The sequence below is a fragment of the Podarcis filfolensis genome (genome assembly GCF_964270895.1).
Source record: "Podarcis filfolensis genome assembly, chromosome: W".
NCBI classification, from domain to species: domain Eukaryota; kingdom Metazoa; phylum Chordata; class Lepidosauria; order Squamata; family Lacertidae; genus Podarcis; species Podarcis filfolensis.
The window spans coordinates 26783549-26806721 of record NC_139619.1 but is presented as its reverse complement, the minus strand read 5'-3'; the positions used below and the strand labels follow the sequence as shown (position 1 = coordinate 26806721).

Genomic DNA, 23173 nt, shown 5'->3' with positions numbered 1-23173 from the left:
GAAGTTCCAAAACTGGTCATTGTACATTCATGATGGTATCAGTAGAGATGTAAAAATTCCAGAAATTTTGATGCCACGAGAAAAAAATGTTCCCCTCCCCCTGTTTTTTTCCAGAAAAAATAGAAATTTTGGGAAAATTGAAAAAATGTTCAGTGTAGAGTAGTTTTACAAATTGCATGAAATGCAATGTATGTAAAAGTATTATGCTTGCAATGAAACAGGTAACCACCCCGCTTTCCCTCAAAAGCAACAAAAAAAAGCAAGAAACCATCAACATAAAAAATAATCAGATTTGCCCCTTAGCACCAACAGCAAATGAAGTTAAGGTCCACCTCAATATTTAAGCCCCATAGAAGGTCTATCCTTTGAGTAGTGCTTAAAAAAGAAAAGAAACAGAAGACACAACATATGTGTCAGAGCTGCCCAAGGTCCCAGCTCACAAAGGACCAACGCTGCTTCGTTGTTAAGTACAAAAGTCTTTATTGAAGTTCAGTTTCACTTCCAGAGCCGCAGCGCGCAGCTCTACGTCTCAACTGTCAGACCGCTGATGCTCCGTCTGAGTCTCCTCCCCCCCTGACACCAATTTAAGATTCTAGCCTTACCCCACCTCTTCCTCAGTTCCTTCCGCCTCTGGTTCCGCCTGGCCGTTGGGGTCTCGCCCTTTCTAGACTCTTCTGACGCTGAGTCCCCTGAGCCTTCCCCCTCCCTCCGGCGGGCTTTAGGAGCTGGTTCCCCATCCGGGTCTCCTGCTGTTCCCCGCGCCTGTACATTTGAACTTGGCGCGCGCGCCCAGCCGGTAACTTTTCTCCTGACCGTTTCACTGCTGCTGCTGTCACTGCTTCCCCCTCTGGGGGGGGGGGCTAGCTGCAACTGACCTCCCCTCCGTTGGAGGCGTGGTCAGCCCTGACTCACTCTCTCTCCCCGCTGGAGGAGACGCTGGCCCTGACACATGTGACTCTTCCCCCCCACTACACTCTGGTGGGGAAACTGGTCCCAATCCCCCACTGCTGCTTTGGGGTTCCCCTCTGGCTCCTTGTTTCTGGTGCGTCCCCCCTGGGACCCCCCTCGCCCTGACCATAGGCGCCCCCTTCTGGGAATCTTCTGATTCGCTGGAGAAGCTCATGGAATCTCTCGGGCCACTGTCATACTCCCCTACGTTGCCCTCGGATTCTTCCCCTTCGCTCTCCATTTCCTCTCTCCCCAGTGCTCCTGCTCCTGAGTCCCTGACATCCATCCCCCCCTCGAAGCCCCCCTTCCCCCCTCCCCCTCTTCGGGTGTGGGTTCCGGGTGCTCCAGTGCTGTGGGTGTGAGTGCGGGATACCATTCTTCCCCCCCGGTGCGCAGCCGGTCCGCGGGATCCGGCCAGACCGCAATGGGCTTGTCGACGTCGATTTCTTCTGCTTCCATCTCTCTGCTGTTGTGCTCGAATCCAGGATCCTCCCCCAACACGTCCATGTCCTCCCCTCCCCCGGGTACCTCTGGTGAGACTGCGTGTAAAGGTCCCCGCAGCAGCTCCCTGCGCCACCCCACCTCCAGTTGAGTGTCCCACCAATAGGAGCGGTCTGTGGCAAACCCCGAGAGTGACCCCTCCGGGGAGCTTGTTTCCGGCGGCGTCTCTTCAGCTGATGAAAAACCCTGGAACGTACTGGCTGAAAGTGTGGGTGTGAAAAGCCAGTCGTCGAAATACTCTGCCGGCATAGGTCTGTGTGGGAAGAGTGCATGGAACTCGTCTTTGAGGTAGTGCTCCTCCACGGCATAGCACGGTACCCATCTGTTGGCGCTGGCTGGGGTACCTTCCCTGGCGAGGAGATATTCCACCCCCTCTTCCCCCCACCTCGAGTCCAAAATCTCCGTGACCTCGTTGAGTGGCGTCGCCCTCCGTGACCCCTCCCTCTTTGGAGATTCGTTAAGTGGGTCTGGCGTGTTCCCTGGCGCCTGAAACCTGTGGGGTGCCCTGTAGGGTGTGAGCACTGACCTATGAAAGACTGGATGCATTCTGGAGCCCTCCGGGAGTGTCAACCGGAAGGCCAATGGGTTGACTTGTGCCGCGACCTGGTAAGGCCCCAGCTGCTTGTGTTTGAGCTTCCTCTTAGCTAACGTCCTGGCCGGCACTGCATGGGCCGCTAACCAGACCCAGTCCCCCACCTGAATGTCTTTCCCAACTCTCCTGTGCTTGTCTGCCTGCATTTTGTAGGCGTGTTTCGCCAGTTCTAAGTGCCTGCGGAGTTGCTCGTGGACCTCCTGTAACTCTGCTGCTAAGTGCTCTGCTCCCCGTGGCTCCCCCACCCCCTCAGGCTCTAACCCCGGGAAGGTTCTGGGATGCCGCCCATTGTTGGCGAAGAACGGTGTCACCCCTGTAGACGCGTGCTTCGTGTTGTTGTAGGCAAACTCGGCCAGCGGTAAGTAGTCCACCCAGGTCGAGGGTTGTTGATTCGTATAGCATCGCAGGTACTGCTGCATGATGGCGTTGACCCTCTCCGCCTGTCCGTTGGTCTGCGGATGTCGTGCCGACGCTAAGTTGATCTTGACGTTCAGGATGCCCAGTAGCTTCTGCCAGAAGCTCGAGATGAATTGGCGACCCCGGTCGGACAGGATGGACCGCGGCAAGCCATGCGCCTTGAACACGTGGTCTATGAACAGCTTGGCGGTCTGTTCCGCTGTGGCCACCTTCGCGCAAGGAATGAAGTGCGCCATCTTGGTGAACATGTCTACGACCACGAGTACGGCTGTTTTGCCTCGCGAACTGGGCAGATCTGTGACAAAGTCCAGGGCCACTCTCTCCCACGGTTCGAACGGCGTCTGTAGGGGTTCCAGCAGACCCGCCGGCTTCCTGTGTACTGGCTTGGCCCTTTGGCAGGTGTCACACCTGGAGACGTAATCCGCGACTTCACCCCTCATCTTGGGCCACCAAAAGTCTCTGGTTACCAATTCCGCCGTCTTGTCCTTGCCGAAGTGCCCAGCGCTGGGCGCGTCGTGTAACTGCTGCAGGACTTTCGCGCGGAGGTCGTCTCCGGGTACGTAGAGAGCCCCTTTGCGTATGAGCAGTCCGTCTCGTATCTGGAACTCGTCGTCCTTCGCTGTGCCTCTTCGCACCTCCTCCATTTTGGATTGCGCGAACGAATCCGTCTGCAGCGCTCGACGCGCCGTGTCCAGGTCCACTGCGGCTGAAGCGCACGCCCACGCTTTCGGTGCGAAAATGTGTTTGGCCGCCACCGGTGCCGCTTCCTCGAGATACTGCGGCTTCCTGGATAGTGCATCCGCCATGACGTTGGTGTCACCCGGGACGTATTCTATCCGGAAATCGAAATCCGCAAAGAACTCCGCCCAGCGGATGTGTCTCTGGTTCAGGAATCGCGCCGTGCGCCAGTACTCCAGGTTCTTATGGTCCGTGCGGACCTGCACTGTGTGTCTGGCTCCGACTAGGAAGTGCCGCCATGCCTTGAAGGCTGCATGAATGGCCAGCAACTCCCTGTCCCAGATGGTGTAGTTCTGTTCCGACTTGCTGAGTTTCCTGGAGTAGAACGCACACGGCCTCCAGTTCCCTTGCGGATCTTGCTGCAACAGGACCGCCCCCACCGCTCTGTCCGAGGCGTCCGTCTCAACCCTCATTGGCTTGCTGGGGTTTACGTGTAGCAGCTGTTCTTCGGACGCGAAGAGACGCTTGAGTCTCCGAAAGGACTGCTCCGCCTGGTCCGTCCAGGTGAACTTCTTCTTCTTGGAGCTGAGTGTGTCCGTGATTGCCGCCGTCTCCTTCGCGAACCCCTTGATGAACTTGCGATAAAAGTTGGCGAAGCCGACGAACTTCTGGACCTCCTTCCGATTGCGCGGGCTCTTCCAGTCCAATACCGCGCGGACCTTGGTGCTGTCCATGGCGAGTCCCTTGTCGGACAGCTTGTAGCCCAGGAAATCCACCTCCGTCATGTCGAACTGGCACTTCTCTAGTTTGGCGTAAAGTCTGTGCTCCCGTAGCCTCTGCAGGACCTCCTTGACGTCCCCCTCGTGAGCCTCCTGCGATTCCGAGAAGATAAGGATGTCGTCTAGGAAGCAGACGCACTTCTTGTAGAGGAGTCCCGCTAACACGTGATGCATGAAAGCTTGGAATGTATGGGAGCCATTTTGTAGACCAAACGGCATTACGCGATATTCATAGGTGCCTAAAGGTGTAAACATGGCCGTCTTCCACTCATCGCCCTCCCGCATGCGTATAAGGTTGTACGCCCCTCGTAGATCCAACTTGGTGAAGAGTCGTCCCTTCCTCACCGTCGCGAGCAGGTCGTCGATCTTGGGCATGGGGAATGCTGTGGGCTTCGTCCTGGAATTTATGATCCTATAATCAACTACAAGCCTGCGTTGGGGCGTGTCTTTCTTCTTCACGAAAAACACGGGACTGCCCCCCACTGCTTTGGATTCTTGGATGAATCCCCGCTTCAAGTTGTGATCTATGAACTCCCTGAGTTCTTGCAGTTCGTCCTCAGACATGGAATACAGTTTTCCAGTCGGCAGCGTCGCCCCCGGCAGGAGGTCAATCTTGCAGTCGTAAGGCCTGTGGGGCGGCAGCTTATCCGCTTCCCTCTCGCAGAAGACCTCCAAAAACTCCTTGTACTTGTTGGGTACCGCTTGCACCATGCCTAGGTGTAGCTGCGGATCATCCTCTTGCCCCTCCTCTTCCTGGCCAGTCCGGATGCAGTGTTCTGCGCAGTAGGAAGAGCAGAAGGTTAATTGCCGCTGGTACCATGCTAATGCCGGGCTGTGCCTATCCAGCCAACTCATGCCCAACACTATGGGCGTGTCCGACAGGTGGGTGACGTTGAAGCTGATGACTTCGCGGTGGTTTCCAATTTGCATTACCATAGGCGGTGTTTGCTGTATCACCTCTCCTCCCAGTATCTTCCTGCCGTCGACCGTGACCACGTTTAGGGGCATCGTGGCTGGCAGGAGTGCTATGCGATGTTGCTTGATGAAGTCCACTCCTACAAAGTCTGCGTTGCTCCCAGAGTCGATGGTGATTGGGACTTCCAGGGTGAGCCCATTGGGCAGCTGGAGCGATGCGGTGAGTTGCACCACTGGTTTGGGTGGGAGGGGATCTGTGGGCTGTAAAATCTCTGGGGACTGCTTCACTGACTCGCCTGGCTGGGCCCCAGTGCTTCTGTTTCCAACCAGGCTTCTTCTTCCCCCTGCAGTTGTTCTTGCTGCTGAAATGCTCCCTTTACTGTTGCTGAGGCTGCAGTGTGCTTCCGGATCCTCTGGGGACACTCTTTGGCCATGTGCTGTGCACTGTCGCAGATGTAACACTTCCTGCTCCCTCTAGGAGTCTCGCCTTGACTGCTCCTGGTGTTTGGGCTCTGTTTGCTGTCTGAGCCCTAGCACCACCTATCTCCATCGGCTCTTCTCCCCTCCCCAGTGGAGGCGTGGATAACGCGCTCCCTGTCTCTTTGGGTAGGAAGGAAGTTGTTCTGGCTGGAGTGTTCGCCCTGCGCCCCTCCTCTCTGCTCCAAGGGCGGTCTTCCAGGCGCACTCCTATCGCTAGTGCTCTTTGGACGACCTCTGCGGTGCTTTTAGGTCTTTCTCCTCTTGCCAGCTCATCTTTCACGGCCCCATTCAGTCCCTCCCAGAACAGATCCCTGACGGCAATGGAGTCTTTCTCCCACCCGAGCACGTTCACTAACGCAAAAAAGTGTGAGTGATATTGCCTCACCGTGGCTTTCCCTTGCTGCAGCCCATGCATTTCCCTCCGAGCCACATCCACATCTACCGTTGATTTAAAACAAGCGTCCATAGCTTTGATAAATGCGTCAGCATCTCGGAGGGCTGGATCATTTTCGCGCCACAAATTCCGCAGCCACGCTTTAGCTTCCCCATGCAGATGAGTAATTATGAATCCCACTTTCTCTTCCTCATCTCTAAAGTCTTTCCGAAGCAAATTGAGCGCGTAAACTATGTCGGCTCTGAAGTTAGGGTACTGCTGCAGGTTCCCGTCGAAGTGGGCTACTATGCTGCCCCCCCCTTCCCGAGGCCAACTCCCTCCGGCTTGGATCCTGGCAGCCCCTCTTTGCCCCAACGTTCCCACCTGGTTTGTAGATCCCAGCAGAGCGCTACTGCTTCGTCTTCTTTTTTTCTGGATGCCTCTACTTCTGCATACAGCCTCGTGACTGCGCTTTGCAGTTCTTTCACCTGTTCCTCTGTAGTCATCTTTGCTAATCTTCGTGAGCTCGCAAAACGCCAAGTCTTGCCCCTCGCTGCACCAACTCACGCTGCGAGGGTTAATTCAGATGAGACGGAGCATACTGTCAGAGCTGCCCAAGGTCCCAGCTCACAAAGGACCAACGCTGCTTCGTTGTTAAGTACAAAAGTCTTTATTGAAGTTCAGTTTCACTTCCAGAGCCGCAGCGCGCAGCTCTACGTCTCAACTGTCAGACCGCTGATGCTCCGTCTGAGTCTCCTCCCCCCTGACACCAATTTAAGATTCTAGCCTTACTCCACCTCTTCCTCAGTTCCTTCCGCCTCTGGTTCCGCCTGGCCGTTGGGGTCTCGCCCTTTCTAGACTCTTCTGACGCTGAGTCCCCTGAGCCTTCCCCCTCCCTCCGGCGGGCTTTAGGAGCTGGTTCCCCATCCGGGTCTCCTGCTGTTCCCCGCGCCTGTACATTTGAACTTGGCGCGCGCGCCCAGCCGGTAACTTTTCTCCTGACTGTTTCACTGCTGCTGCTGTCACTGCTTCCCCCTCTGGGGGGGGGGCTAGCTGCAACTGACCTCCCCTCCGTTGGAGGCGTGGTCAGCCCTGACTCACTCTCTCTCCCCGCTGGAGGAGACGCTGGCCCTGACACATGTGACTCTTCCCCCCCCCACTACGCTCTGGTGGGGAAACTGGTCCCAATCCCCCACTGCTGCTTTGGGGTTCCCCTCTGGCTCCTTGTTTCTGGTGCGTCCCCCCTGGGACCCCCCTTGCCCTGACCATAGGTGCCCCCTTCTGGGAATCTTCTGATTCGCTGGAGAAGCTCATGGAATCTCTCGGGCCACTGTCATACTCCCCTACGCTGCCCTCGGATTCTTCCCCTTCGCTCTCCATTTCCTCTCTCCCCAGTGCTCCTGCTCCTGAGTCCCTGACAATATGCATGCAGTTTCTTCTATCTCATTTCCTGAACTACTGCTATCATTTCCATTTCTTCTTCCTCTTTGTCATTTTTCTCATTGACTTCTAAAAAACAGCTTTCAATTTTTTTGCATGCCAGGCCCAGAAGTGTTGCACTAAGGCTCAAACTCTGTTTGAAAGGAAAAGGAGTGTGTGTGGGTTTTTTAATTGAATTTGTTATTATATATTATAAACTGCATGATAGTAAGACAGCTTCTAAACAGTTAACAAAAATATACAACAGAACATTAAAATGATTGATAAAACACAGTTAAAAGCAGGTATTTAAGAGTATTCAAAAGATGATTAAAGTCAGCAGTGGTTAAAAGGAAGTAAATCACATGCAGCTTCTATGTGTTCAGATGGGCTGTTTACAACAGCCCTAACAAAAATGTTTTGAGCAGTTGCTGGAAAGAGTACAGTGAGAGCACCTGCCTCCTGGTGTCAGTGGGGGGGAATTGAAAAATTGGGGGGGGGGGGGACGGGACCAGGCTGTTTTTCTGTTTTTTCCCAAAGCCGTTTTTTTCAAGAAAAATTGGAAAAAAAATGTGTGGAATATTGAAACTTTATCAAACTATTTTTTAAAAAAAATTCCGGGGGAAAAGAGTTTTGGGGAAAAACAGAAAAAAACCTGGGTTTTTTTTTATTTTTCCGGGGGGTTTTCCAGGCCTTCCCATCTCTAGGTATCAGGGTGGTTATAGGTTATCCCACTTTCAGGACAGTTTGCCCCTGCAAAAGTTTCAGGGAGCACAACTGGTGCAGGCCCCATAACTTCCTGCTGAAATCCTATAACATTTCATACCAGAAATGTGAGGGCTATTGTGTGGAGCGGTGGGCTGGGGCGTCTTTTCATTCAGCATCTGTTGCACAAGAGTTGCTCCTTCAGGTAGTAATAGCACAATAACACTGCAGAACAACTAATAAAGCAGAATGATATTTGGACAGTCTGGTGCAACTCCACCACAAACGCGCTCTTATTGTGTCAGTGAAATGCTGCAAAATAGAACCCACACACCAGTCTGGAGGGAGAGCCCAGACACTGCAATTGTCCAATCTATCGGCAGGAGGCGGGGAGTGGGGTGGAGGGGGTCTTAGCTTCTACCACCAAGGCACTTTCCTGCCCTCTCCAATTATTTCAGAGTCACTTTTGCAAAACATTTCCCATCTCCCACAGTTTGAACACAACACCACTCCCTGCCCCCGTGTCGACTCATCAATTCACAGCACTGATCACTTGCACAGTACTAATATCTTCAAATGTTTTATCTTTTTTTTTATTACAGTGGACACTCGGGTTGCAAACGTGATCTGTGCAGGAAGCACGTTCGCAACCCGCAGCATCCACAACCCACAGCGCCGTGTCTGCGCACGCACGGGTCACAATTCGGCACTTCTGCACATGCGCAAAGCGCGATTTAGTGCTTCTGCGCAAGCACAAGTGCTGAAACCCAGAAATAACCTGTTCCGGTACTTCCAGGTTCGGCGCGGTGCGCAACCTGAACCATCTGCAACCCGAGGTATGACTGTATCATCATCATTAGCATTAGCATTTATATCCCAGCTTTCCCCCCCAAGGAGCTCAAAGTGGTGTACATGGTTTTCTCCCCTTCCTCATTCAATTCCCACGACAACCCTGTGAGGTGGGTTAGGCTGAGAGAGGCAGTGAATGGACCAAGGTCACACCCAGTGAGCTTCATGGCAGCCAGGTGGGGATTTTAACCCTGGTCTCTCCCAGGTCTTAGTCTGACACTCTTAATGACTACACCACAATGGTTCTTTCTTGTAGCCAGCCTCAGATTTCTCCATCCACACCCTGCTGGCCATTCAAATACAAATCACAAGACCTCAGCCCAGATCAAGCCACAGCACCCATCCCGTCAGATTCCCATTGCTTGGAGCCACCCTCAAGGCTCCCATCACCGGGAGAAATCCATCTCTATATAATTTATTAAATTATAGGTTGTCACTGGAAGAGGACAGAAGAGCCCAAACCCAGGAAAAACCCCAGGAGCAATCTATTCCACCTCCCTGCCCAGAGGTGAGGGTCTACTTTGAAATCACAAGCGGGAGAAGCTTGTGAACTTGGGATTCGGCTGGCACCTTCTGCGCCTCCCCTACTCGCAGGGAAACCCTGTTTTGGGGATCCGGAGCGATGTGGGGTGAGTGGCGCGGTGCTTCGAATTGACTGCTTCTTTCACGGAGTGAAGCCGCATTGCTGTTGCCGGAGAGCGCTGACTTTTTCCTGTGGACAATTGGATTTTAAACAACTACCCGTGAGTAGAACGGAAAATTGGATGTTTAAATACCTTAATTTGGCATCGAAACGGGGAAGGTCTTAAACAGGAAGTCCGCCTTCCCCTTTTGTAAATAGATTGAAGCAAAGACGTTATAAGCTAAAGTCTTTGAAAGCTTTTGGCAAAGGATTAAATTTTCATCGGTTAAAACTACAAAACCCCCCTTGGAAGCAGGAGAAGAGGGGGGAAATTTTGGACTTAGCGAGCCTGCAGGAGAGAGTGAAAAACCAAATTACCACTGCTCCAAACCTGGAAAAGGGCTGCCAGAAAGAGTGAAGTTTTGGGAGAGTCCATTGACTGCGAACAGAACATTTTTGACAGCTAGTTATATAAGAGAAAGATACTGTTTCCATTGTCCTCTTCTGCGTTTAAAAAGGAGGAAAAGTAACTGGAAATTGAAACTATTTTTATGGCTTGAATTGTGTTCGAAAGGATTGATACAAGTGGAGACTGTTTTCCTCTAGAGGGAGTCTTTGAAACTGTCACAGGAGTGCAACTGGGGAATCACCAGCTGCAAGATAAGTAATTGTGAGAACCAGAGATTGACCTTGGACCATTCAAAATGTTGACAGGAGAAGCCATTGTGACGGTATTATGTAAGATAAGCTACTCGCTGGAACAGCTTCATAAGAAGACGGATGACATGTCTTTTAAAATTGACAACTTGGATCAAAAAGTGACTAATTGGAGTCAAAAAGTGAGCACCAACACAGAAACAATTCAGGACTTGGTACAAGAATCTACTTTGGCAGGACAGATTGTGGAGGAGAAAGAGAAAGCTGTGGTTGTTGAGCCTAAAGTAATACAAGCGGGATCCTCAGCCTTACAGAAGCAAATTGAGGATTACAAATTGAGGCCTTCTATGATTGAATCTAGAAAAAGCCAGATTTTGAGGATTGGATCCCAGCTTGGACGGACGAAGGAAAGTTGGAAAGATCCCTCTATGCAGGGATTAACTGACTTTTGGGGCATGGACTTGGGTCTGGAGGAGATTGGAGTTCTGGGGGCCTTTGGATTTGGAAGAATTTTGAAACATGTCATGAAACATCTTATAGACCTCAGCTTCAACTATGGAAATTTGGCTGACCTGTCCGGAAGGAATAAAAGCATTGTTAGGTTGGAGTCTTCCCGAGATCTGCTCTTTGGCATTAAAGAATATGAAGAAGACCTGCAGAAGGGACCTGGAAAAGAGTTAAGAGCCTCGGACATAAGATCTCCAGGTTGATGGACTATATGGAATTGACGGAAAGGACTGGCAGAATCCGAAACCAGGGAGAGGAGATGGTGGAAGAAGATTAGAGAATTTAAAGTTTATATATAGAAATACTGTAAAATTAATGAATGATAGAAAAATGGTGGAAAGGAATTTTATGGCCTTAGCAGAAATATTATAAGGAGTTAAGCATATATAAGTATTTTAGTTTTAATGATAAAAAATATGTTAAGATATTTATAATATGACAGAAAATAGAGAAAGATGGAAAGGATTTGCTGAAACAGTTAATAGAAGTGGAATACAAAAAGGGAGGTGAGAGGAAGTCGAGGAAACAAGGGAATGAAAGCTAGAGTATGGAAAAGGTGTGATGTATGCTTTTAAATGGTTATTGTTTTGTTTTGTTTAGGGTTAAGGTGGGTTAGGGTTTAGTTTAGTTTAGTTTAATGTGTTTAGGTTGTGTTTTGTATTGCTTATATATTGTATTGTATTGTTTCTTTTCTATTTTTTGTTTTTTTTCTCTTGTCTTTTTTCTTTTTCTTTTCCTTTTCTGTAATCTTTAAAAGTAAAAAATATTATTTTTAAAAAAACAAAAACAGAGGTGAGGGCCTAAGGCACGCCCCCTATCGGTGACCCCGGGGGAGTTCCTAGTTGATGTGCATCAGCAGGACTCCCCCTACTGGTGGTTAACCCTTCCTGGACTTCAAGCGGATGGGCTGAAGCCGGATATAGTCGGTTAGGACCAATGCCTAAGCCAATACCGTTCATCACCTGTAACCAATAAAGTTGTGGTCTTATTTAGCCCATTAACCTTAATAATTGTGTCATGTGTCTTTATTTCCACTGGGGGGGAGGCATGAACTCGCCACGCAAGCAGGACATTTGCGGGGGGGGGGGGTGTTAGCAGTTCTCTCCCACTGTTGAGCCCCAGGCAACTAGTATTCACTCTGGAGGTGCCATCATGACTAGTAGCCACTGTTCACCTTACACCCCACGCATTTGCCTAACCCTCCTTTTACTGTTATATCACATTTATATTCTACCTTGGCCTCCCCTCTATTTTATCCTCAAAACTACCGGTATGCTGTGAGGTACACACTGGTGTTAAGTTCGTCATCATTTCAGGACAGACCGCTAAGAGAATTTTGCTCCCAATCTACTGTTAACTTTTTCCTAGTCTGACACTCTAACCATTGAGCTCTGCACATGCTCAAAGCAGGCCTCGCTTCAGCCAGCTCCAGCCACAGTTCAACCTTCCTCCTCACCACCCACCCCCACCCCCGGGACCAAACAAAGCAACCGCTGGAAACATGTCCAAGTCGGGGAGATGTAGGTCGTGGGAAGCCATTTCCTCTCAGGGTTCATCCCCCGCCCCGCGAAAAGCAACAACCCCCCCCCCTCACCTCCAGCTCTTTGAAGAAGATGCAGCTGCGTGCCCACTCCACGATGGCGAAGAGGGTCTGATCTGCCATCTTACACATGAGGCCAAAGGCGCTGAGCTTGTTGTGGAGGCCCTTGCTCTGCTCCTCCTGTAGGCAGGACAGGATGCAGGCCTTTTTTTTAATAAATATTTATTAAGTTTTCCAATTTTATGCAAATACAAAAAGAAAAAGAAAAGGAAAAATATTGAAAACAAATCAATTTCAATAACAATTTTTCAGTAACATGTTTCTTTGACTTCCTCATACCTCCCCTTCTTGTTTTCTAGTTCAAATTGTTAATCCAGCAAATCCTAATCTCTTAACATTCCTTTTAAAATAACACCTTATTTTCCACTCAACTTTTTAAATTTTATGACTTAAACAATTTTAATCCCTATTATCTTTATCATAACAGCTAGAGACCACAAAAGTTCAATCCAACATCTTTTCAGAGTTCATTAATTTTGTAGTATTTCTGTAAATAGTCCTTAAATTTCTTCCAATCTTCTTCTGCCGACTCTTCTCCCTGGTCGCGGATTCTGCCAGTCATTTCTGCCAGTCCCATACAGTCAATCAACTTCATCTGCCATTCTTCCAGAGTGGGTAGATCTTGAGTCTTCCAGTGCTTTGCTATAAGTATTCTTGCTGCCGTTGTAGCATACATAAAAAAAGTTCTGTCCTTCTTTGGCACCAAATGGCCGACTATGCCCAAAAGAAAAGCCTCTGGTTTTTTCAAGAAGGTATACTTAAATACCTTTTTCATTTCATTATAAATCATTTCCCAGAAAGCCTTAATCTTTGGGCACGTCCACCAAAGGTGAAAGAATGTACCTTCAACCTCCTTACATTTCCAACATTTATTATCGGGCAAATGATATATTTTTGCAAGCTTGACTGGGGTCATGTACCACCTGTATATCATTTTCATAATATTCTCTCTTAAGGCATTACATGCTGTAAATTTCATACCTGTGGTCCATAACTGTTCCCAGTCAGCAAACATAATGTTGTGTCCAACATCTTGTGCCCATTTAATCATAGCTGACTTAACCGTTTCATCCTGTGTATTCCATTTCAGCAGCAAGTTATACATTTTTGACATAATCTTAGTTTTAGATTCTAGCACTTCTGTTTCTAATTTAGATTTTTCCACCTGGAAGCCAATTTTCTTGTCCAAATTGTAAGCCTCCATTATCTGAAAATAATGGAGCCAGTCTCGCACTTTATTTTTTAGTTTCTCAAAGCTCTGCAATTTCAGTCTATCTCCTTCTTGTTCCAAAATTTCCCAATATTTTGGCCATTTGGCCTCCATATTGAGCTTTTTCTGGGCTTTCGCTTCCATTGGTGACAACCACCTTGGGGTCTTATTTTCCAGTAAATCCTTGTATCTGATCCAAACATTAAACAAAGATCTCCTAACAATGTGATTTTTAAATGCTTTATGAGCTTTAACCTTATCATACCACAAATATGCATGCCATCCAAAAACGTTGTTAAAACCTTCTAAATCCAAAATGTCTGTGTTTTCAAGAAGCAGCCAGTCTTTCAACCAGCAGAATGCTGCTGATTCATAGTACAGTCTGAAGTCTGGCAGGGCAAAGCCACCCCTTTCTTTTGCATCAGTTAAAATCTTATATTTTATCCTGGGCTTCTTGCCCTGCCAGACAAATTTAGAAATGTCTTTCTGCCACTTCTTAAAACAATCCATCTTGTCCACAATTTGTAATGTTTGAAACAAAAATAACATTTTAGGCAATACATTCATCTTTATAGCTGCTATTCGACCCATCAAGGAAAGCTTCAAATTTGACCATATTTCGAGATCTTTTTTCACTTCTGACCAGCATTTCTCATAGTTATTTTTAAATAAGTTCCCATTTTTAGATGTCATATTGATCCCCAGATATTTCACTTTCTTCACCACAGTCAAACCTGTTTCATTCTGAAATTTCTCTTTTTCAAACAATGTCAAATTTTTCTCTAAAACCTTAGTTTTGGACTTGTTCAGTTTAAATCCTGCCACCTGACCAAATTCTTGAATTAATTCTAAAACTCTTTTGGTACTAGATTCTGGCTCCTGTAACGTCAAAACTAGGTCATCTGCAAATGCTCTCAATTTATACTGCTTGGCTCCGACCTGTATGCCTTTAACCAACCGGTCCCTTCTAATCATATTCAGCAGAACCTCCAGGACCGATATAAAAAGTAAAGGGGAAATTGGGCACCCTTGTCGTGTCCCTTTTTCAATCTTAAATTGCTCCGTAACTACATTATTTACAATTAATTTAGCCTTTTGTTCAGAATATATTGCACTTATACCATTTTCAAAACCTTGGCCTACCCCCATACCCTGTAAGTTCTTTTTCATAAAACTCCAAGAAATGTTGTCAAAGGCTTTCTCCGCGTCCACAAATATCAGAACAGCTTTAGTATTTATGTTCACATCTAACTTTTCCAAAATATCAATTACATTCCTCAAGTTATCCGATATATGTCTTCCCGGCAGAAAGCCCGCTTGGTCCTTATGTATCTCTTCAATCAATACTCTTTTCAGTCTCTTGGCCAAAATATCAGCAAAGATTTTGTAATCCACATTTAATAAGGATATGGGACGGTAGTTTTTAAGTTGAGTCTTTTCAGTCTCTGTTTTCGGTATAAGTGTAATGTAGGCCTCTTTCCACGATTCTGGTGCCCTTTTCCCTTCTAGAATCTCGTTGCAGACTTCCTTCAGAGGTTGGATTAACCAGTTCTTCAGAGATCTATAGTATCTGGAAGTCAACCCATCTGGTCCCGGAGATTTGCCCAATTGCATATTTGAAATGGCACCTTCTATCTCCTGATCTGTTATTTTACAGTTCAACAATATTTTACTTTCCTGTGAAATTTTTTGTAATCCATTTGTTTTCAAAAATCCATCAATGTCCCTTTCGTTCTGTGGCCCTTGTGTGTATAGTTGCTTGAAATACTTCTGAAAACAGTTTCTGATCTCATTTGGATTATTTATGTCTTTCCCTTCTACTTCCAGGTTTGTAATTGTATTTAATTTTTGTCTTTTTTTCAGTTGCCAAGCCAGTAACTTCCCACATTTGTCCGCCGATTCAAATGTCTTCTGTCTCATTTGTTTAATTTTCCATTCTATTTCTTGATTCATCAATTCCATATATTGTATTTGATAGACCTTTATTTCTCTCAAAATCTCTTGTGACTTTGGCTTGGCTCTCAATTTTTTCTCACCTTCTTTAATTTTCTCCAAAATTTTATCTTTTTTCTTATTTTGCCTTCTCTTTTTTAATGCATTCTGTTGTATCAAAAACCCTCTCATCACGGCTTTACTAGCATCCCAAATTACTCTTTTTTCCACATTTGTTGGCAAATTTAATTCAAAGTAGTCTTTTAGAGTCTTTTGGGCCTTGTTGTATACTTCTTCATCTCTAAGTAATGGGTCATTCATCCTCCATCTGAAGGTGCCGGTTGTTGTTGGCTTCATCTCCATCTTTACAGCATTATGGTCAGAGCAAGTTTTAGGGCAGATCTCCACTTTTTTTATCTTTGGTGCCATTCCTCTAGTAGTCCAAATTTGGTCAATTCTGGTCCATGTCATCTTGGCTTCAGAGAAAAATGTTCCCTCTCTCTCCAAAGGGTTCTTAGTTCTCCAAATATCGATCAAGTCCATATTATCAATCATTTCAAAGAAAGTTTTTGGTAGTCTACCATCTTTGGTGACTACCTGTTTTTGCGCCTTGTCCATATTAGTGGATACAACTCCATTCATGTCCCCCATCAAAATTATATTATAGTCCATAAAGTCCATCAAAGTCTCATGCAACTTCTTGAAAAATTCCGACTTCCCCTCATTTGGTGCATATACACCTACTATCAAAAATTTCTCTCCTTGAAACTGAATTTCAATAGTCAAATATCTTCCTTGTTCATCTTTGAGAATAAATTTCAGTGAAAGTTTCTCCTTTGCGTAAATCACCACTCCTCTCTTTTTAACTTTATCAGACGAGATAAATTCTTGCCCTAATCTTTTATTAACAAGTATTTTCCTGTGTAGCCTCGTAACATGTGTTTCTTGTAAACAAATCAAGTCCAAATGTTCTTTCTTTAATATATGAAAAATCTCTTTTCTCTTTCTAGGAGAGTTCAGTCCATTACAATTCCAACTTAGAAGTTGCAGAGACATGATTGGTTAATTAGTTTTCCCTCCTACTGCACCAAGTTGTTGTCAATCTCTTGCTTTGTTCTTTCCTTGTCTTCTGCCGAGTCTGAATGCACTCACTATCTTAAATTCTTCCTCCCCCAGATCCTTCTGCCAAAATTGTGACAATTCCTTTGTGAGAAATTCTGCCAAATTATATTTCTCACTTTCTGGCACACCTCTTATTCTTAAATTTCTCGCCTTTCTTTCAAGGTCTATCATGGACAGTGTCAAATCATGCTCTTCTAACTTTTTATATACCGGTGGAATCTGTTCCTGAACAGCAGTTGCAATTTCCTTGGCCTCTTCAGCCAGTTTTCTAGTTGAAGCCGATTCTTCCAGTAGTTTTTCAATAGACTGTGTATTAGAGTTCACCTTTTTCCCTAGTTCATTAATACTTGAGGTATTCAAATTAATACTTGAGGTGTTCACATCAATTTTTGCAGAAGCCTCAGCTACTTGTCTATTTGTCTCTTCCACCTTATTGGCCAACTTCTCCAAAGATGCATCAATCTTACCCAATGCTTGGGCCAAAAGTTCATCAGTTGACATAACCTTTAATTTTACCTGTGGGGCAACAGCTCCTGCTGTGCCCGCTACACCCCCTGTTGAAGGCCTTCTTGTAGTGTCAGCTTTGTAGTGTCTACCAGACCTGGTAGTTTTTTCCTGTGTCAACTCTGTTTTTTTTATCATCTGCCATAACACTCACATACACTCCCAAGGTCAGTCACACACTTGGAGAATTTGTTTGGGGAAAGGAGAAATTTTCCCACAGCAGTACTTGTTGTCTAGAATGTCATTGCAACATAGTCACCTCTAGGGGTCACAAGTCCAACTTTTTGTTGCAACTTTATAACAAATAAAGTTCTAATAAAGTCCCAGTATCTTAGTATCAAGTTTTCAGTCCCAAAAGGTTACTTTCATTTCCAAAGTATTTTATCCACACTGTATCCTTTGCAGAGCTAAATCAAACTTTTTTTTTCCACTCTCCGTTTGACAGTTCCCTCTAATCGGCTTCCCTGTCATAGGCAGTCCGTTCCCAGGTTTTAAAGTCAGCAGATATATTTTAAAATTTCCTTTCCTTGCAGGGCAAATATCTTTCAAGTGTCTCCCCACTGTTCCTGCCAACAGTGGGGGAATTTTCCTTTTTGATGCTGGATTTTAATCCTTCCAAAAACTCGTCTTTCTTAGTCACAGCTTTACAGTCTCTTTGCTTTTGATCTGTTAACAGTCCGGGAAGGCAGACTTCCTGTTTTTACCTTTCCCGTTTCGGCCGAATTCTTTAATAATTTTCTTCCGAATATATGTCAAAATCCTACTCACGGGTAGTTGTTTTCAAGTCCAATTATCCAGTAAAGAAATCAGCGCTCTCCGACCCTGGCTGTGCGGCTTCACTTCGCGGAGACGGGTAGACAGCTCTCAGCTCTGCACCCCTCACCCCCGGTCCGATCCGGAGCCTTTAAAAAGGCTCCTTTGCAGCGGGGGGGGGGGGGCGCAAATGGAGCCCGCCGAGCCTTCAGTTCACAGGCTTCCCCGCCTGTGATTTTTTTCGGGTCCCCGCTTCGCCGTTGACTTGCGCCTCGTCGGGCTCCTGCTCCAGCAACTTCAGGATCACGTCGGGCATGTCGGCCCCAGTGGCTGGGGAGCCGCCACTGGGGTAGACCTCTGGGTAGGGGTACGGCAGGGCTGCCTCATTTGGATGCATCACGTATGGGTTCGGGAACTCGGACTTGATGGCCCAGCTGGCGAAGGGCGGGTAGTGGTAACCCGAAAGCGGCCCGTGACCCAAGGACACCGGCATGGCCAGCGCGGGCGTCCCGTAGGAGCTGCACTCATAGTCGATGGGCGTCATGGCGGTGGAGCTGCTTATCCCGCTGCCACCGCCACCGCTGCCACTGCTGGAGCTGCTGCTGCTCGGCGGGGGTAGCCCCTTTGCCACCTCAGGCTGGTGGTGTTGGCTCAGGCCGTGGAGCAAGGCCGACAGCCCGCCGGACTCCTCCGCCACCTGCACCGGGGACACGATGGGCGGCTGGGCCGCCGTCTCCAGTTTGAAGCTGTTGGTGTGGATCAGCGCCTTCTTCTGCTGTTTCATGGCTCGGTCCTGCTTGTACATGGGCCTGAACCTGTTCCAGCCACCCCGCATGCGGTTGGCACGCACGGCTGGAGGGAGGAGGAAGGGAGGAGAAGAAGGGGCAAAGGGAGAGAAAGCGGGGAAAAGGCGTCAGACAAAATCCGGCCAGGAAGGCCCAGTGTTATGTATTGAAGTTCTCACCCTGGCCAACAGGGGTATTGTGTATATAGTTTTCACTCAGGTCCACATAAGTTAATTTAGGCGGGAAACCCTGGGCTGTTGTTGTTACAATGCTGACAGCTGGCTGCCTATAAAAGCAGGCCGGCTGAGCTGTTTGCTGTTCAGTTCAGTTCCAGCTTACTTATAAAGAACTACTTGGAGAAATCTCTGTGTTGTCTGCTATGTCCACCCACTATTTAATACTGACGATGGGGATGGGATCAGATGGACATCAGAGCACAGCCACATTTGGACACTCACTGAGCAAAATCACTGAACAGAACCCAATTCAGAGCTGACCATACTGGCTAGAGCACTGTGTTCCATCCATCGCCCACCACGTCGGCATCGGAACCATGGCTTCACTCGTGCCTCTACTGCCATTTGCCCCAGCCTCTGAATCATGGGACTCCTATCTTGCTCGGTTCGGCTGCTGCCTCCAAGCAAACGAGCTGACGGAAGGGTCAGAGGAGCGTAAGTGGGGCCTATTCCTCAGCCTCTGCGAGCCCGAGGTGTTCGAGACAGCCCGAGTTTTGGTCGTGCCACTAGCAGTCCAGGCAGCGCCATGGGACGTGCTAAAAGAGAAGCTAAAAAACCACTACGCCCCGAAGCCATCCAAAATTGCTGTCATAGTGGCATAGTGATTAGTTTACTAGGACCTGGGAGAGACCTGGGTTCAAATCCTCCCACTCGGCCTCGAAGCTCCCTGGGTGTGGCATTAGAGGCCAGCCCATAGAAACCAACTCCTAGGGGTCGAGGTCCCTTTGCCCACCCCCTAACAAAATATTTGAGGGGGACAGTTCCCCCCCGCCCCCGGTTGATGGGCATTGCTACTCAAGTGATGTGATGTGTGTGCAGGAAGGGGCTTACCTGCCCTCCCACAATATTTCATACAAGTTTGCCCCCTGGACCAGTCACTGCTTGTCACCCTAGCCTACCTCACAGGGTTGTCGTTGGGATTAGATTGCGCCACTCTGGACGCTACGTGGATGTCACATTGAGCTTCTCCGAGGAAAAGAGGAGATATAAATGCAAGTAATGAATGAAAAAATAGCATCCAACCAGGGAGTTGTGTTGGAATGTGTGCCCCTCCTTCTCTTTCGTTCCCTTTTTCATGCACCCATTTGCTCCACGCAGAATAATAGAAGAACATAAGAACGTGGGGCAGTTGCCTTTTGCCAAGTCAGAGACTCCTGGTCTATAGAGCTCGGAATTGTCTACACTGACTGGCAGCATCTCCTCATGAGTCTTCTCCCAGCCCTGCTTCCTGGAGATGTACCTGGGGACTAAGCCTGGGACCTTCTGAACTATAGCCCTTCTCCGCCCCTCACGGCGACCCCTGGTGGATAAAGCCACGTGAAGGCCAGTCGCAAGGCATCAAAGGGTATGGGCACTCTGCATGCACTCAAAGGCACTGCAATGGTATTGCTAGAGAGTGTTGCGATGGGATTCAATCGGGAAGGGAGAACCCTGTACCTCTGCCACCTTAAGCTCCTTGGAGAACGAGGTGGGATATAAATGCAAACAAAGAAATATTTTGGACTACAACTCCCATCAACCACCATCAGCTGGGGCTGATGGGAATTGTAGCTCAGAAACCTCCAGGATGAGGCCCAAGGTTTCATCACACCTGCTCCGCCAAGGCACAGAACAGAAGAATCTGGCGGACACTGGTGGGGGTTCTAGCTAAGGGCCCATCTAACCCACCGGTATTGTCTGCTGTGCTGGCAGCAGCTCTCCGGCCAAGGGTCCTTTTAAACGGGGGGGGGGGGGGTGCCAGGGATTGAACCTGGAGCCTTTGGCATGCAAAGTGGGGGCACTTCACCACCGAGCAGATCTCTCCCCCCCCCCATGGCGCCTGCTATCAGAGGGGTTCCAGCCAGCCAGGTTCTGCACAATGGGCGTGCCCAATGGACTCCAGTGAGTCGGGACCGTGGCCGAGACACTCGGTACTGCTCAGGATAGGAGGCTATTTCCTTGCAACGGTAGAAAAAGCTGAGCACCTGCCGGAATAAATGTCCGGACTGCTGGGATTTAAACAAAAAACAAATCTTAATATTATTTTTATTCCTTTCCCCTGGGATCTTTGGAAAGGGAAGTGTCTGCTAGGGTTAGAACTTTTTTACAACCTCATGTTCCTGTAGCTTAGTTAGATGAACTTTTGCCTAAAAACAAAGGAATGAACTGTCATTTCCAAACCTTTTGAAAAAAGGTCACCCTGAAATCAATACATCAATTTTTGTATATGTAACTGTATAATGTATTATGCATAGCATGTATACAGGAAAAATAGAGCTTGCAAATTTTCTAATACATGTACAATGTTTTATACATGGTTCATCACTTCTATTGCTGAGAATAAATTGAGGATCTTGTGCGACATTGTAATGATTATGATTATGATTATATTTATACCCTGCCCATCCAGCTGGGTTTCTCCAACCACAATTGTATATTGCCACAGAAAGAAATATTAAAAATTAAGAAGTTTAGTTGTTTGCCCAAAAATCTTTCCCTATAGACCAATATTTGGATTCTTCTTGAACATTCGCCACAGTTTTAGGAAGTTCCAGGCAGTTGTAAAAGTTATAAACAGTTCCATGAAGTTTTTAAAAGTGCTGATAGTTATGAGTAGTAACTTTACATATACAGTGTTTCCAACTTTTCATTTCAGGGCAACCTTTTTCCATAGTCCCTTTTTCAGTGTTTTTAAGCAAAAGTGCATCCCATTATGATACAGGAAATTGGTATACCCCTAGTGCCCAAACAAACACACAGACACGCCTTCTTGGCACTGCCTGCTTTCATCCACATGCCTTGGGATATGTGTAGAAGGTGCTTCTGAGCATGTACAAAGTATCTCCCGCACACATACACGGAAACCCTATCTCCACTGGCTTATCACACAGCTCACCCATAAGCATGTCTGAGTCTGTATGTGCAACTGGAGATGGTGAAGGGACAATCACCCTTAACAAAATTTGAAAATTACAATGGGTAGAGCAGGGAAAGGATTAGATTTTAATTATACTCTATATTGCTTAATGTAGGTTATCAATGGATCTATGGAACCCCTCAAAAAGATATGGGAACTATATATTTGCACACAAATATGGGGGTATTTTTTGGGAAGGACGGGAATAAAATTTGGGAATCACAGTTCTTAAAATCTGCTTCCAGATTTCTTTGGGAAAACTCCTTGAAATTATTTCACAGATGGTATTGCACTCCTTTGCAAATGTCAAAAGTATTTCCTTCTTTATCACCTACTAGTTGGAGGGACTGCAATAAACTTCGTACATATTATCATTTACTGTAATTTGGTGCAAGATTTTTGGAATTTATTCTTGACATGAATGATAAATATTGCTAAAGAAACTATTGTTCGTTGCCCAAAATTAATGTTACTGAATATTTTTGATGATACAAATGTAAATATATTGTCAAAAGAATCGGTCTTATATATGACCTTGGCAGCATGAATAAGACAGTTTGAGCATATAATGCCAACTGTGGCTCAACTGGCTGCCACTTAGTTTTCAGGCCCAATTCAGTGCTGGTTTTGACCTATAAAGCCTTAAATGGCTCAGGAGCACCACTCCTCAAGGACCGCTTCTATCCATAAGCTCTGAGGCCCTTTTTCATGTGGCCCCTCCACGAGAGATCCAGAGGGCAGCAAGATGAGAAGCGGCCTTTCCTGTGGTGGCTCCCCACTTGTGGGATACTCTCCCCATGGGGGGCTAGCCTGGTGCCATCTCTACATATCTTTAAGTGCCAGGCAAAAACATTCCTCTTCAGCCAGACCTTTGGCTAATTTTATTATGTTTTTAGATATGCTGTAAGCCACCCAAAGTGGCTGGGGAAACCAAACCAGATGGGTGGGGTATAATTATCATCATCATCATCATCTGTGGCCTTTTAAACTGTGGGGGGACATTGTTTTTTAATTGTTACTAAGGGATGTATTTTTTGTGATTTTATATTGTACACTGCCCTGTGATCCTCGGATGAAGGGCAGTCTAGAAATGTAATTAATTAATTAATTAATTAATTAATTAATAATAATAATTTCAACTCAGTGGAACACAGCCCAAAATCTTACACTGGACACTTTGTACCACACACTCTGGAATACAGCTTTAATGGAGAGAAGCACACATATCTGAGATTTTGAAGACGAGTAGAACCGCCGGACACTTTATATGATTTGGCATTCCTTTATGACATAGGCAACAGAACCATCATTTTCAAGACAACCCTCATCGCAAGCCTGGCAACTATGGAACTAGCCTTAATGATCTGATAAAATTGGTAGTCTTTACTTGGGCTTTGTTGGGAGGAAGCCAAAGGGTCGTCTAGCCCAACCCCCGCAGTGCAGGAATCACAACTACGGAACCCCTGACAGGTGGCTCTCCAACCTCTGCTTCAAAGCCTCCGAGGAAGGAGAGACCATCACCTCCCGCGGGAGACCCTTCCACTGTCAAACAGCTTTGGCTGTCAGAAATTTCTTCCTGATGCTGAGTCTGAATGAATCTCCTTTCTTGTCGCTTGAAACCATGGGTTCGGGTCCTACCCTCCGGAGCAGGAGAAAACAAGCATGGTCCATTTTCCATGCGACAACCCTTTAT

At 47.2% G+C, this 23173-nt stretch overlaps 1 protein-coding gene across 1 annotated transcript in view; it reads right to left on the bottom strand.

The window, feature by feature from the left end:
- The window catches only part of LOC310753720 (steroidogenic factor 1-like), an 89239-nt gene that overhangs the window by 39888 nt on the left and 26178 nt on the right, over positions 1 to 23173 (bottom strand). The window contains exons 3-4 of the mRNA XM_083595069.1: positions 17829 to 18415; positions 12037 to 12186 (exon numbers count right to left, since the gene is read on the bottom strand). Of these exons, the coding sequence (XP_083451195.1) occupies positions 12037 to 12186; positions 17829 to 18415 (737 nt within the window). The remainder of the gene's footprint in view (positions 1 to 12036; positions 12187 to 17828; positions 18416 to 23173) is intronic.